Here is a 15268-nt window from a genome sequence, read left to right on the forward strand (position 1 = left end):
TCAAAACTACAACGAGGTATCACCTCACACCTGTCAGAATGGTCATCATCAAAAAATCTATGAACAATAAATGCTGGAGAGGGTGTGGAGAAAGGGAAGCCTCTTGCACTGTTGGTGGGAATGTAAATTGATACAGCCACTATGGAGAACAGTATGCAGGTTCCTTAAAAAACTAAAAACAGAACTACCATATGACCCAGCAATCCCACTACTGGGCATATACCCTGAGAAAACCATAATTCAAAAAGAGACACGTACCACAATGTTCACTGCAGCACTATTTACAATAGCTAGGGCATGGAAGCAACCTAAGTGTCCATTGACAGATGAATGAATAAAGAAGATGTGGCACATATATACAATGAAATATTATTCAGCCATAAAAAGAAACAAAATTGAGTTATTTGTAGTGAGGTGGATGGACCTAGAGTCTATCATACAGAGTGAAGTAGGTCAGAAAAACAAATACCATACGCTAACACATATATATGGAATCTAAAAAAAAAAGAAAAAAAATGGTTCTGATGAATTTAGGGGCAGGACAGGAATAAAGATGCAGACGCAGAGAATGGACTTGAGGATATGGGGAGGGGGAAGGGTAAGCTGGGACGAAGTGAGAGAGTAGCATTGACATATATACACTACCAAATGTAAAATAGATAGCTAGTGGGAAGCAGCTGCATAGCACAGGGAGATCAGCTCGTGTTTTGTGACCACCTAGAGGGGTGGGATAGGGAGGGTGGGGGAGGGAGACGCAAGAGGGAGGGGATATGGGGATATATGTATATGTATAGGTGATTCACTTTGTTATACAGCAGAAACTAACACAACATTGTAAAGCAATTATACGGCAATAAAGATGTTAAAAATTTTTTTAAATAATATAAAGTGAACTATTGGAAATACAAAAAAAGGGATGTATTTAGGGCTAGTAGAAAAAGAGAGAAAAGTTAGGAACACTTCTTACATCAGATGGTTTAATATGAACAGAAAGCAGATTTAATGATCTCTATTAAAGGGAATGCTCTTCAAACCAGAAAGGGCCAAAGAGAGCTCCTGTCCTTGAGTACAGACACATTTAAATGTGACCATAGAAATAAGGACAGTAATAGCTGAGAGTTTAGAAACCAGGAGAGGTGGCATCCAAAAAAAAGTCTCCTGTATCCAAAAGGGAAAACAAGTGGACTCTGGCAAATACTGATTCATGAGTTGATGCAATCCCCGGAAAATTCTAGGGTGAATTATTACACACAAGGTTGATAAGCACTTGGAAAAGGAAGTAATGGTGACTAGGCAGCAACAGGGGTTCACTGTGAACTAACTGCTTATCTTTTATTGGTTGGTTTATTAGGAGAGATTAGGGATACCAGCAACACAATCTGGCTTTCAGCAAGGCATCTGCTAAGTTTTAATGATGTCTTGTTGGATTAGAGGCAGAAATGTGATCTCCATGAGGACATGGTCAGACAGATTTAAATGTCTGTTACTGATACGTGTGCATTAATGAATAGAATGCCAAAATGAATGGGGGCTCTTGGTGGTGGTGGTGTTTAGTTGTTCTGTCTTTTTCTTTCCATGATTTGGAACTCACACTTGTGAAATCAGAGGATGCTGGAAGGGAAAGTAAATACCTTGGAAAGGTATTTCAAAGATGTTGACAGGTTGGAACTAGGGAAAATAAATAAGATATATCTTATTTGGTACAGATACAAAGTTCTGTACTCAGATTTTAGAAAATCAATTGGATAAGTCCAAGATAGGGGACAGCCTTAACATCTGAGGGAATAACATCTATGATTCAGTTGTGTGGTGTGGCAGCCAAAAGAGTTGATGCCATCTTAAGTTTGTTTTAATGCAAAAATAAAATCAAAACAAGAAGATGAGTCCTACTGTACCCTGAGCTGGTCAGATTGCATCTGAATCACCGAATTTGGTTTTATTTTTTTGAATTTTTATTTTATATTGGAGTATAGTTGATTAACAACGTTGTGCTACTTTCAGGTGTACAGCCACTATGGAGAACGGTATGGAGGTTCCTTAAGAAACTAAAAATAGAGCTACTATATGATCCAGCAATCCTACTCTTGGGCATATATCCAGAGAAAAACATGGTTTGAAAGGATACATGCACCCCAATGTTCATTGCAGTGCTATTTACAATAGCCAGGACATGGAAGCAACCTAAATGTCCATCAACAGAGGAATGGGTAGAGAAGATGTGGTACATGTATACAATGGAATATTATTCAGCCATTAAGAAGAATGAAATAGGGCTTCCCTAGTGGCGCAGTGGTTGAGAATATGCCTGCTGATGCAGGGGACACGGGTTCGAGCCCTGGCCTGGGAAGATCCCACATGCCGCGGAGCAACTAGGCCCATGAGCCACAACTACTGAGCCTGCGCGTCTGGAGCCTGTGCTCCGCAACAAGAGAGGCTGCGACAGTGAGAGGCCCGCACACCGCGATGAAGAGTGGCCCCTGCTCGCCGCAACTAGAGAAAGCCCTCGCACAGAAACGAAGACCCAGCGCAGCCCAAAATAAATAAACAAATAAATTTAAAAAAAAAAAAAAAAAAAAAAAAAAGAAGAATGAAATAATGCCATTTGCAGCAACCTGGATGGACCTGAATTTGGTTTTAGATGAGACAGTTTAAAATGGAATTGAAATGGGTAAGGGAGATTAAGAGTCACAGACTTCCAGTTACAAAATAAATGAGTCAGGGGGATGAAACGTACAGAGTGAGGAATATAGTCAATAATAATGTAATATCTGGACACAGTATTTTAGGTCAATTATACTTCAAAACAAACAACCAAATAAACAAACTCATGGAAAAAGAGACCACATTTGTAGTCACCAGAGGTGAGGGGTGTGTGTGTGGGGATTGGATGAAGGCAGTCAATAGGTACAAACTTCCAGTAATAAGATAAATAAGTACTAGGGATATAATGCTACAACATGATGACTATAGCTAACTCTGCTGTATGATATAATGAAAGTTGTTAAGAAAGTAAATCCTAAGAGTTCTCATCACAAGGAAATTTTTTTTTTCTTTTTCTGTTGTTTTGTATCTGTATTAGATGATAGATGTTCACTAAACTTATAGTGATAGTCATTTCATGAGGTGTATACGACAAATCATTATGCTGTACACCTTAAACTTACACAGTGTTATATGTCAGTTGTATCTCAATAAAACGGAAAGAAGAAGAAACAAAAAAAATTTGTTAATGGACTTGATAAAATGGATTATGCTTAGAGGGAGGAGGGAGCTAGACACCATGTCACTCGGGAAGTGGCTGAAGGAATTGGAGATGTTTAGGCTGGAGAAAAGGCTGTCAGGAGACTGGACTCATTCAACAATGATTCTGAAGGCAGAACTTTGGCTAAAGGAAAAAATTCAGCTCAATATAGAGCAAAGCATTTTAACAATGGAGCAGTTTACAAATGAATCGGGCTGCTTTGTGTGGTAGTAAGTTCTTCATCTCTAGAAGTATGCTAGTAGTAAAGACACCAGTCCAAGATGGAGAGAAAATTCTTACTTTGCAGTTTGTGAGATGCTGGATTTGATGTCCACTGATGGCCTTTCAAGGAGGAATTCTACTCCATGAGACTCTTGACTCAGACTAGTAAACATAATGTCACAAAGCTTTCTATACAGTGTACATAACCATGATACTGTAGATTACACTACTGATTGCTCATTCCTTCAATATTTAAAAATCCACTTAGATACAATAGATAGATTTGGGGTTATTAGTGAGACTGGGCAAGTATGTATAATAAACATGCAATATTACCTTGACAGGATATGAAAAAAGCTTCACAAAACCAAAATCATCTCCTGTGGCTAAGAGGGAATGGTCTTTGGTGAGACTGGCAGCATTGACATCAGTCACATCACTGTGCACTGGCCAGATGCCCTCACAGGTGGGCCCCAGCACACAGGTCCAAGTGTCCCACTCTATCTTCTCAATCTTGAAAAGAAGGAAGGAAAATTAATATATTTTCATAAAACCTAGAGATCTTTTTGTTTTATTTAAAATAAACAAATGGAGGCTGAATAGTTCTAAATTATGACTTTGCCAACACCAGGCATTTGTTGTATGCTGCGGTGCCTAAGTTCTCAGCTGCATTTTTTTTTTTTTTTTTTTTTTTTTTTTTTTTTTTTTTTTTGCGGTATGCGGGCCTCTCACTGTTGTGGCCTCTCCCGTTGCGGAGCACAGGCTCCGGACGCACAGGCTCAGCGGCCATGGCTCACGGGCTTAGTTGCTCCGCGGCATGTGGGATCTTCCCGGACCAGGGCACGAACCCGTGTCTCCTGCATCGGCAGGCGGACTCTCAACCACTGCGCCACCAGGGAAGCCCTCAGCTGCATTTTTAAAGTGGTATATGCATTATCTCAATAACACTGTAGTCAAACCTCCATAGATGTTTCCCTAGATAAAGTAAACATGTTGGAATTATGGACACCTGACAATACCAAAGGTTTTTAGTTCTTACCTAGACATTTATCATTGTATATGCCATAAGCTAGATCAGGGTTTCTCAGCATCAGCCCTATTGACACTTTAGGAGGGATAATTCTTTATTGTCAGGGGCTGTCCTTTTTAGCAGCATCCCTGTCCTCTACCTACTGGATGCCAGTAGCACCACCTTCCCAGGTGGTCCCCAGACATTGTCAAATATCCCTGGGAGAGGGGGCAAATTGATCCCAATTGAGAACCACTGAGCTAGACTGATCGATGGGGTTGATCATTCAGCAAATTATTTTAAAAAGTCACAGGACATAACTTTTATTAAAGGACTGCTTCCTTGGAGGAAAGAGTAATAAGATTCTGCAGTGATAAGATTCTTAATATTCTTTATGCTCTAGAGAGACCATCTTAAAAACTGGAAGAGCTGTTCATACTGTATTGCCACGAATATACATTTTATCCCTTAACACTGTTTTGTCTGAAATTCCCAAACAGAAGATTTGCAATTCATGTAGGTTAAATTCTGATAAAATTGAAGATTTTCTTTCCTTTTTCAAAAAAGAAAACAGTAACAATAACACTTTGTTGTTAGGCTTTCCTGGGGGATTTGATCTCATTTACTTTCATTCAAGATCTGCTAGTATACCTTAATGTTACAGTTTCTTTACATAAGCACTTTAAAGCACTGTTTAAAAGGGTACAAAAAATCATTAGAGAATTGTAGCTAAAATTAAAGGCCAGATTGCTCTCTTTGGATCTGGAAACTGCTTTCTGGTGCATATTCTTAACGCAGCTTGCCTCCATTTGTTGTTTTCTGCTTGGTACCACTGCCTAGAAGGGAAACGACAAGATAAAGATGCAGCCAGGATTTTAGTCACAATGTGGGGAGGTGCTATACATATTTTGGCCACTCAAATTTCTCCTCATTTAATATTCTGTGTTTCTTCTGGACACATGCAGAATTGGAACCAAAAAGCTGTGGTTCACCCAGTGACTTGGGGTGCCTGAGGCAGGGCCACAGACTTAGGTGACGTGAAGTGGCTCCCCAATAATTACCTCCATTTTCTGAGGTGCAAGTGGAGTCTCCCCAACTCTTATGACATCTTCAACTGACCGTCACAGGAAAAGAAGCAGAGAACCGCCCCTCTAGTTCTAGAAACGGGCTTTCTGGCCACTGACTCCCTTACAGATAAGATATTCCATTTCTGACACCTTCCTTGTCCATCCCCAATGCCACCTCTCTGGGTAGCACCTTTCCTGGCCTCGTTATATAGGGAGGAATGGGCAGTGAGCTGGTATTGCTCACCCTACAGTCACCCCAACAGAACACCCTCGGCCAGATCTGGACACTGTGCTCTCCAGGGGAAGCATGTCTAACTTGTGGGAAGCTATAGAAATCGCATTTAAAATGGACCATTAGGAGCAATCCCTCTAACTATACTCAATATCCTGTGATAAACCATAATGGCAAAGAATATGAAAAATAATGTATACATATGTATAACTGAGTCACTTTGCTGTACAGCAGGAATGAACACAACATTGGGAGTCAATTATTCTTCAATAAAATAAATTTAAAAAAAAAGATCCCTGTAACTGACAAAACCCAAAAGGGGTAAATAAACTTGTAAAAAACCCTGGACTTTAGATGGCAGAAGAGTCCTCCAGGGGTGTCTTCCACAGCACCTTGCCCCAGGCAGGTATGTCCTTATCATCATCATTTTGCAGAGGAGGTGACTGGAGCCCACAGAGAGGTTAGTCACTTAAATCCCAGCCTGCTTGGCAAGCAGAGGGAAAGTGGAGCTCCAGAGACTTGGGCTGCTAGTATAGAGCTGACTTATCTGCACCATGCTGCATCAGGTGAATATAAATGGACATTTTAATATTTGTCATAGTCAACAATTTGCTGGGTAAGCTTTGTGTTAGTTTCACCATGACTGTTAAAAGAAAGAAATCTTTTTTGAAAAAGAGATTTTCAAAATCCCTCATACTTAATTGAAGAGCCTGACAATATTGGTAAGTAAAATGATGAGCTACCTCTTTGGAGCTCTTAGTAGCGCCAATACCAGGGTGGCTAGGCTGAGGAGACATTAGCTGGAGGGACTGCCCAGCCAACAGCGCCAGAGATCAGCCTCTGGAACAATAACTGTACACTGCAGAGGGACAAATTAACTCTTCAGAGCCAGAGCCTGGCACTTCAGGAAGACTTAACATAAATTTCCCTTTGGTAGGTTTTTTTTGTTTTTTTTAACATAATAATTGCTCATCTGTCCCAAGTTGGCCTCATCCTCTCTTCACCATTTGGCCCGATTGCATCTTAGTTTATCAGTAGTATACTTATTTGGGGCACTAGAACAGGTGAAGTGATGTAAAATGATGCTGCATTGTCTGGGCTGTGGAGTCACACACAGACCGCTCTAGGCTAGGATCACAGCTCCAAGGTCCTTTTACTTTCTTGGAGCCTTAATTTCCCTGTCTGTAAAATGAGACTGATAACTAGCAGGTGAGGCTGTTGTGAGGATTGGATTATAGGTATAGGAAGTGCCCGGCACATTCCACAGATGTTCAGTGAAGGAATGACATAATTTAAAATATCCCTTACTCAAGACTATGAAAGTTTGCCCATATAAATAAGTTAAAATGAAGACTGATAGAAGATAAACAAACTGGAGTTGGAGAGTGAGATCAATCGATCCATTAATACAATGCCATCACCCATAACAACTTGGGTTTCTTATGTACTGCACATATATTTCCTTTAGAAACAATGAAAATATTATGAATGGACATGAGTCCAGATGTCTCTGGGAGTACACTAGAATACCGGGATTGTTTATATTACTGGCTAACTGAAGCTAGAGAGAGGAAGACGCCTGTCCCTCAGTGGCGTACCCTTGACCCTGTTTTCCTCTAAGGAAGCAATATTTCCTTTTCTTTCATCGAAGGTTACATAGCAAAAAAATGAGTCAGATTGTCTCCTGGGACTAAAAGGATGTCCTTAGTGCTAATCAGGCAATGACTTTTTGGCCATCAGGGTTCACTGCATGGAAGCACTGTGCAGACTGAAAGACAAAAGCAGCGAGCCTGTAGGAAGAGCTTTTAGGAAGGCATTAGTTCATGGATTCAAAAAGTTTATCTAGGCTTTGCCTTCAGCAATTAAAAAATGGTGTATATGGCTAAGAGCACGAGGAAAATATGGAAAAAGGAAACAGTTTGCTACATTAGGATGGTCAGGTTGTGGAATGTTTTGTTTTGAAAAATAATTTCTCTTGTTGTAGAAGGTATTTTTACTATTACAAAGAGTAACCATTGAGAAAGCACGTTTCAAAACTTTACGTTCATAAAAAGCTTTGTATAAAATGACAGGGCATGCAGAATGGGAAAAGTAATATGTAGCATCCAAATTGTTAGCTCAGTCATTGTCTTCTGGCAGAGAAAAATTAAGCAGAATGCCAACCATGCACTGCTACGTTTGTGGTATAGTAAATCCATATGTCCTCAGAAAGTAGGAAACCAGGCTAAGCAGTCAGATTAAAGAAATGGTCAAGCTTAAAGATACACAAACTACAACTCATATTAGTGAATAATAATTGATAGGTTTTGTTAAAATGCACATACTAAATTTTCATGAAATACTTTTTAAAAAGCTTTGTGTCTGACTGTTACCTCTGAAGGTCTTATTATATGCCGTTTGCCTCTTGGAGCTTCAAAAAAGAGTTGTTCTTTGGCACCTGAATTAACTTGCAGCAATTTCCCTGTTATGAGAGAATAAAGTAGGAAGACAATTAAACTCTGTATTTATCTTTTTGTTATAAAGTGATGAGCATGATTGCAACTATTTTGATTCATTTTAATCAAAGTCTCATAAACTGAGTAAATATATGTTGAATGATCCAGAAGTGCATGTGAAGACAATTACGTGGCAGGGTACCAACTCCAAAGCTATGATTTTTAAAAATATGAACCTCATAAAATCTGACCTTGAACATCCTTCAAAACTAGAAGAATCAAGCTTGCTGTGTTTTACTCTGTTGCATTGAAAGCAGCTATTTTTCCAAAGCCTGACAAAAATTTTTTTTCGCTCTTTTCCCCTGTTGCCTCCTAGCACAGAAATGTACTAAAAGCAAACTGCTTTGGCAAGAATTATGGCACGGGAAGCAAGAACCTCGTAAGCATTTGTGCTTACTAGGATATAAATTCTAAATTTGTCCTTTAACATTTAGAAACAGGAAGACAAGGACACATAAAACAAACTGTAAATGCTCATTCCATTCTCCCCTTCCTTTTTTACTTGAAAATTTATAAAGAAATCCAAGACTTTTCCCAAAACAAAATGGTGAGCAAAAATAGTCTTTCAGTCTGATGTAAATCTTTAATCTTGGATTCATTTTGATTAATGTTGAAAAAGATTAAATTTCTTAATTCTCCTCCTATCATATCAATGATCCATTATGGCTTGAAAATTTAAATGACTCAAAAGATCTACTTTCTAGTATTTTTTCAGCATGTTTTAAATGATGGAAAATCTCAAACATATATGGAAGTAATAATATAAAGAAGCCCTATGGGGCCAATGTCCAGCCTCGATGGTTATTACCACATGGCTGGCCCTGGTTATTAGCACATGGCTGGTTATTAGCACATGTTTGGGTATTAGCACATGGCTGGCCTTGTTGCAGGAACCTCCTCATTCCCTCACCCCAGATTACATTGAAGCAAATGTCAGACATTCTAACATTTCATCTGCAAATAATTCAGTGTACGTATGCACACTAACATTTCCTACTCTCTCTCTTTCTTCCGTAACTATTTATATCTAGTAGGCTTGAAATGTCCTTTGTGGAAAAAATAATAGCAAAATAAGAACTCCGTGTTACATCATGTTCTTTAAAGTTTAAGTGGGTACCACCTAGGTCTGAAATCTAGTTTGGCTAAACTTCAGGAGTTGCAGGTCTGTTTCTAAGTGACTAATTAACAACAAGGTTCTCTCATTTCCTAAATGAAACGTGGATCATTTCCAGTTTGCTGAGTTATAAAATAGTGATTAGGGGGTTTGCCTTGGCTGTGAGGAGCAAGTAAATTTGAAAACGTTTTCTCTGAAATGGGCCCATCTTCCTGACTTTATGGCTCAACATACACAAATCAGAAAAGGAAAAAGGGAGTTAAATCAGCTTTGGCTATTTAGCATTATATGAAAATGAGTAATCAATATTTTTCCAATGAACTAGATATATCTGCAAAGTATACTTTTAGAATTCTCAAGAGTGACTGCTAATAACAAAGGATGTGGGAAAAGGATTAAAAGATTCAATGAAAACATTCTTTGAATATAGATAATTTTAGGTATTTTTGGCCATGAGATCGATACTAAGAGAACTCAAAGGATTGTAGCTCTCGGATAATCCTAACAACTCACTTTACACCATGGTTTCAAAGATCATATTTTACTTAAAAAAAAAACAAACAAAAAACTATAAAAATAGCTCAGTGAAGTATTTTCTGACTGCAGGAATGTTTACAAAACCACTTCTGCAAGCACCAGAAATGCTTTGCACCTCCACAGACACCTGTGGGTACCTACCAAGCCCACGCCCTTCCCTGAGAACTGCCCTCCACCGTGGGCTGGGCCCCTGCGGTGTTGTCTGCACTCTGGAGGTGGACGTTGACCCAGGAGCCACCAGGCTGGAGGCTGGCCTAGGCAGTCAAATTCTCTCTCCTGGGAAACTGGAATCTTAGGCTTAATCAGTGGATGCCTTGCTGGGAGAAGATGTAGCCTTTGGGACTGGGGGTGGCATTTGGGGGCAACAGAAAGTGGGTCTTGTGCAAATGAATTGGGGAAAGCCGGCCTGTGCAGAGAGAGGGGCCACAAGCAGGCACCAGACCCAGGAGAGCAGTGGACACTGAGATGGGCTGCCTCAGAGCAGGAGAGGAGGGGAGGGGAACTCCCTGGCTGGGTTCTAGGCATTTTCTGATTCATTCCTAAAGCCAGTTTCTTGGGAGATGTTGCTTCCTGCTCTTGGATTCTATGAAATATCCCTGTCTTTCCAATAAAGTCATTCTTTATTCTTATTTTTAAATTTAAGCTGGCTTGAGTGGGTTTCTGAAATCAAGGAGATGAAGAAATTTTTAAAAAATCAATTATTCTTGTGTTAGGAAGGTAGAATTATGGGTGTGTTCTCCCCCCAAATTTTCTTTACTACTGTTATGAAACTGCATTTTTCTTTTTTTTTTTTTGAAGCACAGAGGAACTATTTAGGTCACCACTCCTTTTCTCCACTGCCTGCTGCTCGGTAATAGATAACCAGGGAAATATTCTGAGGACAGGAGCAGAAGCAAAGAGCAAAAAGTATAATTTGCCCCTGAATAACAGTAACCCTATTCTTTTAGAATCCTCACATTTTTATTAACTAGAAATGTCTATTCACACAGAATAAGAGAATTGAAAGAGGCAGCTGTCCCCATCACTAAGCAGGTACAGTAAATCACACATATTGCAGGTGCCTACAGCTTTATAATCCAGAGTGATTCATACATGTCACCCCAGCTGCTATATAATTTACAAGTTAGAACAATTCCAAAATTGGTACTAAATAGACCAAACACATCAGGCCATTGGCAGTGAAAATGGGAATGAGATGTCCTATCATGGCTCAGACTGTTAGTTGGTGAAAGATCTTACAGTCCTGATATTTCTGGAAATGAACTAACAGCAGCTAGAAAATACCCTTCCATGTTTTCTCTCTTTCCATATACATTTTTTCTTTCTCAGGCATTCTGTGCAGGAGCTTTTATTCAGGGGTAGCTGCTGTTCCTGCAAAAGCCCGATGAGCTTTTCAGCTTTCCTGGGACCTGAGGTTGCCATGGACACGGAAGGCTGCGGAGGCTGGCGGCTGTGCCATTCCCCACCCCTGACGAGCCAGCTGGCTCCGGCAAATGTGTTCACTATTTTTGACAAGATCAAAGGAATGAAACAGACCCCTGCATCTAAGTTCTGCTCTCGACCCTCTGTAGGCCCTCGAGGCCCTGCTGTGTAAAGCTAGGCTGATCTTGAGGCAGCCTGGCACGTGCTGGAGGGTAGGCATTTTAGAAACTGGGATATCAGGAGCAGAAGAATATCAATATGACACATGTCTCACGGCAACAAAATTGGAGTTAAACCAGGGAAGATTCACGGGTACACTTGCGCTTATTCTCCAGATGGCATAACTCCTCCCTAAAAATCAAAAATATTCTGTTCTCCTCTCAGGCCACAGAAACCATTTGGTCTGATCCTCTTAACTGACTGAAGGGCCACTTAGGATGAGAGGCAAAGTGGCTTTTTAAAGACCCTGGCCTCCTTACTCTGTCTTTCCCATCACCCTATGTGCTAGTTGGACCACAGACTCTGGCTTTGGGCAGAATTATGGAAATAGTGAGGTTTGCCTCTCTCCCTGCAAAGTGATGGCTCCACACTGAGGACCTCAATACCGACCTCCGCCCAGGCCCCTCTGTGGTGGCAGCCCACCGATCTCTGCCAAGGGCTTACTCTTCCCATCCGGGGTTTATTCCTCTTTATATATCCCTACATCTGACAGAGAGCCTACAACACATTTGAAGAATAAAAAAAAATAACCTTCCCCAAATGTAAATGCAACTGCAATGTCCCATCTCATCGCCATTTAGGATAGCTACTATCAACAACAAAACAAAAAAGAAAATAACAAGTGTTGGTGAGGACGCAGAGAAGCTGAAACCCTTGTGCACTGTTGGTGGGAATGTAAAATGGTGCAGCTGCTGTGGAAGACAGTATGGTGGTTCCTCAAAAAATTAAAAGTGGAATTATCATTTTTTCCAGAAATTTCACTTCTGGGCGTACACTCAAATGAACTGTACACCCTGTTCATAGCAGCATTATTCACAATAGCCAAAAGTTGTAGGCAACCCAAGTAACCACTGACAAATGAATGGATAAACAAACTGTGGTATATACACACAATGGAATAGTATTCAGCCTTAAAAAGGAAAGTAATTCGGACACATATTACAAGATGCATGAACCTTCAGGACATTATGCTAAATGAAATAAGCCAGTTACAAAAAGACAGATACTGTATGATTCCACTTATATGAAGTACCTAGAATAGTCAAATTCATAGAGACATGAAGTGGAATGGTGCTTGTCAGGGGACTGGGGGATGGAGAAGGGGGAATTAGTAATTAATGGGTATAGGGTTGCAATTTTATAAGATGAAAAGAGTTCTAGAGATGGATGGGGATGGTGGTTGCACAATAATGTGGATGTATTTAATGCCACTGAACTCTATACTCAAAATGGTTAAGATAGTAAATTTTATGCTAGGTGTACTTTACCACAATTAAAAATAATTTAAAAGAAATCTTCCCAATCAAAACATATTCTTCCTATGCCCCAATTTCTCTTGGTCCTTCACTCCATAAATCATAAATAATAATTGGTTTTAACCCCCTAATTGTCATCGTAGTGGTGGGATTCACATATTGTGTCAGGTGGTGTGTGTGTGTGTGTGTGTGTGTGTGTGTGTGTGTGTGTGTGTGTTGAGTTCTATAAAACTCATCACATTCTATTCTACATATGCATAAAGATGACCCTCACTGTTCCAAAGCTTTCTCACAAAGGGGCATATCTAGAGAAGTCAGCCAGAGAACAAATAGGGTGAAATCCTTGCTTTTTTCTTTAAAAAAAAAAATCCTTGCTTTAAAAAAAAAAAAACGATAAAGCATAGAATATCAAAGAAGGTGGGTGAGAAGCATCTGCTTCCATTCACCCTCTGGACCTCACTGGTTCCTAGATGTCTCCCAGGCCAGTGTCCTGCTTGATCATACATGCCAGCCTAAGCCCTCGGCACTGTATCTGGATGGTCCTGACGTGAAAGTGAGAGGAGCTTATCTGATCTTTATTTGCCCTTCTTGGGACTTGCACCTCTCACAATAAATGACATGCATGCCTTCCTCCCATCTATTGCACTGTGTAAAATGCCTGCAGGTTGCGACACTTAAGTCCAAATTCTGGTGCAGCAAGTACAGCTACAAGTAAATCCCTGCCTGGCAGAAGGGTCAGTCTGTAGCCACTACTTCAAGAAATACGTGAAATAAAAAATTCTGGCATCTCTGAAATAACCTCTTTTTGGTCAAGGCCCTCATCATCTCTTTCTCCTGGTTTATTTTAGTTGCTTTCTAACTCCAGGCTCACTCACCCTCCCCAGGATGGTAGGGAATGCCTCACTCTAATCCCTCAGTTACTTAATGCCTACAGGATAAAGTTCGGGGTTAAACTTCCTAGCGTGAGGTAACAGTTCCTTTATTTGCTGTCTTGGCCTCTCTGCATTCCCTGCCCTTCCCGCCCTCAGCCACTCAGCATTACTGTTTCTTTTGTTTCTGTGTGTGTGTGTGGTACGCGGGCCTCTCACTGTTGTGGCCTCTGGTTGCGGAGCACAGGCTCCAACTCGCAGGCTCAGCGGCCATGGCTCACGGGCCCAGCCGCTCCGCGGCATGTGGGATCTTCCCGGACCGGGGCACGAACCCGTGTCCCCTGCATCGGCAGGTGGACTCTCAACCACTGCGCCACCAGGGAAGCCCAGCATTACTGTTTCTTAATCCCCCGTTCTTCTTCCCACCTCCACATAGTGGCACACCCTGATCCTTCAGAGCCTGGGACACTCGTCTCAGATGTCGCCATCTGGTGAACTTCTACTCAGCTTTCAAGATCCATCTCAAAGGTCACTCCTTCTAAGAAGGCTCCATGGATTCTCCTGGGAGCTCCTTCCTCAGAGACACCACTTACTACCACAATAGACTAAAACTTCTCTGAAAGCTGGGACCCTGCCTGTTCCAAAGCAAATCTGCCCCAGACTCCAACATCAGCCAAGTCCCCGGGATGGGTTTTAAAAGTGACCCACCCTAGAGCACGGATGCTGCACCCTGGGTACTTAATGCTGGCTTGGCCCACTCTGAGCCCCTGCTCACCACTTCCCCTGTGACCCACCATTTCTTACTCCCTTGCTTTACCCAGTCTGTGCTCTTATATTGTTCAGGTACAAGCATGTCTCCCGCACTAAGTTATAAACTTTTCAGAGAGTTGGAACCACGTCTCACTCCCTTCTGGATCCTCCACATTTTCTGGCTTAAGACTGCACATGGCAAGAGCTAGATTTGTTACATAAATAAACAGACAAATCCCCGTGGCATCTGTGGGTATGACTTGGAGGAGGTAGGGGGTAGGTTGGGAGTTTTGAGAGAAACCAGAAAAACTCTAGGTGAGCTGAATGTAGCTTTCTACTTCCAGTGGAGGATGAAAATTACTTGAAACCTCTTGGGCAGTTCTCTGGGAGATGGAGAATTGGTAGGAAAAGGGAATTGTAGCAAGGAGGAGATACAAGGCAAGGACACAGCATGCCATACTCAGAGGTGAAGTGGTGGCTTGCTATGGTAATAGAAGGCAGCATATATCTTCAGCAGTCTTAAAACTCAATGGCTTGAGTTAATAATAATTAAAGGGACTTCCCTGCCTGCCAATGCAGGAGACACGGGTTTGAGCCCCAGTCCGAGAGGATCCCACGTGCCACGGAGCAACTAAGCCCGTGTGCCACAACTACTGAGCCTGCACTCTAGAGCCCGCGAGCCACAACTACTGCATTTTCCTTTCCCACATGCTACAACTATGGAAGCCTGTGCACCTAGAGCCTGTGCTCTGCAACAAAGAGAAGCCACCACAATGAGAAACCCATGCACCGCAATGAAGAGTAGCTCCCTTTCGCCGCAACTAGAGAAAGCCCA

At 41.3% G+C, this 15268-nt stretch overlaps 2 protein-coding genes across 6 annotated transcripts in view; both read right to left on the bottom strand.

The window, feature by feature from the left end:
* RPS27A (ribosomal protein S27a) overlaps positions 1–15268 on the bottom strand; it is a 394104-nt gene that overhangs the window by 317157 nt on the left and 61679 nt on the right. The window lies entirely within an intron of this gene.
* The window catches only part of EML6 (EMAP like 6), a 345807-nt gene that overhangs the window by 58401 nt on the left and 272138 nt on the right, over positions 1–15268 (bottom strand). For all 5 annotated transcript variants that reach the window (XM_067007573.1, XM_067007577.1, XM_067007575.1 and 2 more), the window contains 2 exons: positions 8144–8232; positions 3800–3976 (listed from right to left, as the gene is read on the bottom strand). In XM_067007573.1, coding sequence (XP_066863674.1) covers positions 3800–3976; positions 8144–8232 — 266 coding nt within the window. The remainder of the gene's footprint in view (positions 1–3799; positions 3977–8143; positions 8233–15268) is intronic.

Source organism: Kogia breviceps, chromosome 11 (genome assembly GCF_026419965.1).
Source record: "Kogia breviceps isolate mKogBre1 chromosome 11, mKogBre1 haplotype 1, whole genome shotgun sequence".
Taxonomy (NCBI): Eukaryota; Metazoa; Chordata; class Mammalia; order Artiodactyla; family Physeteridae; genus Kogia; species Kogia breviceps.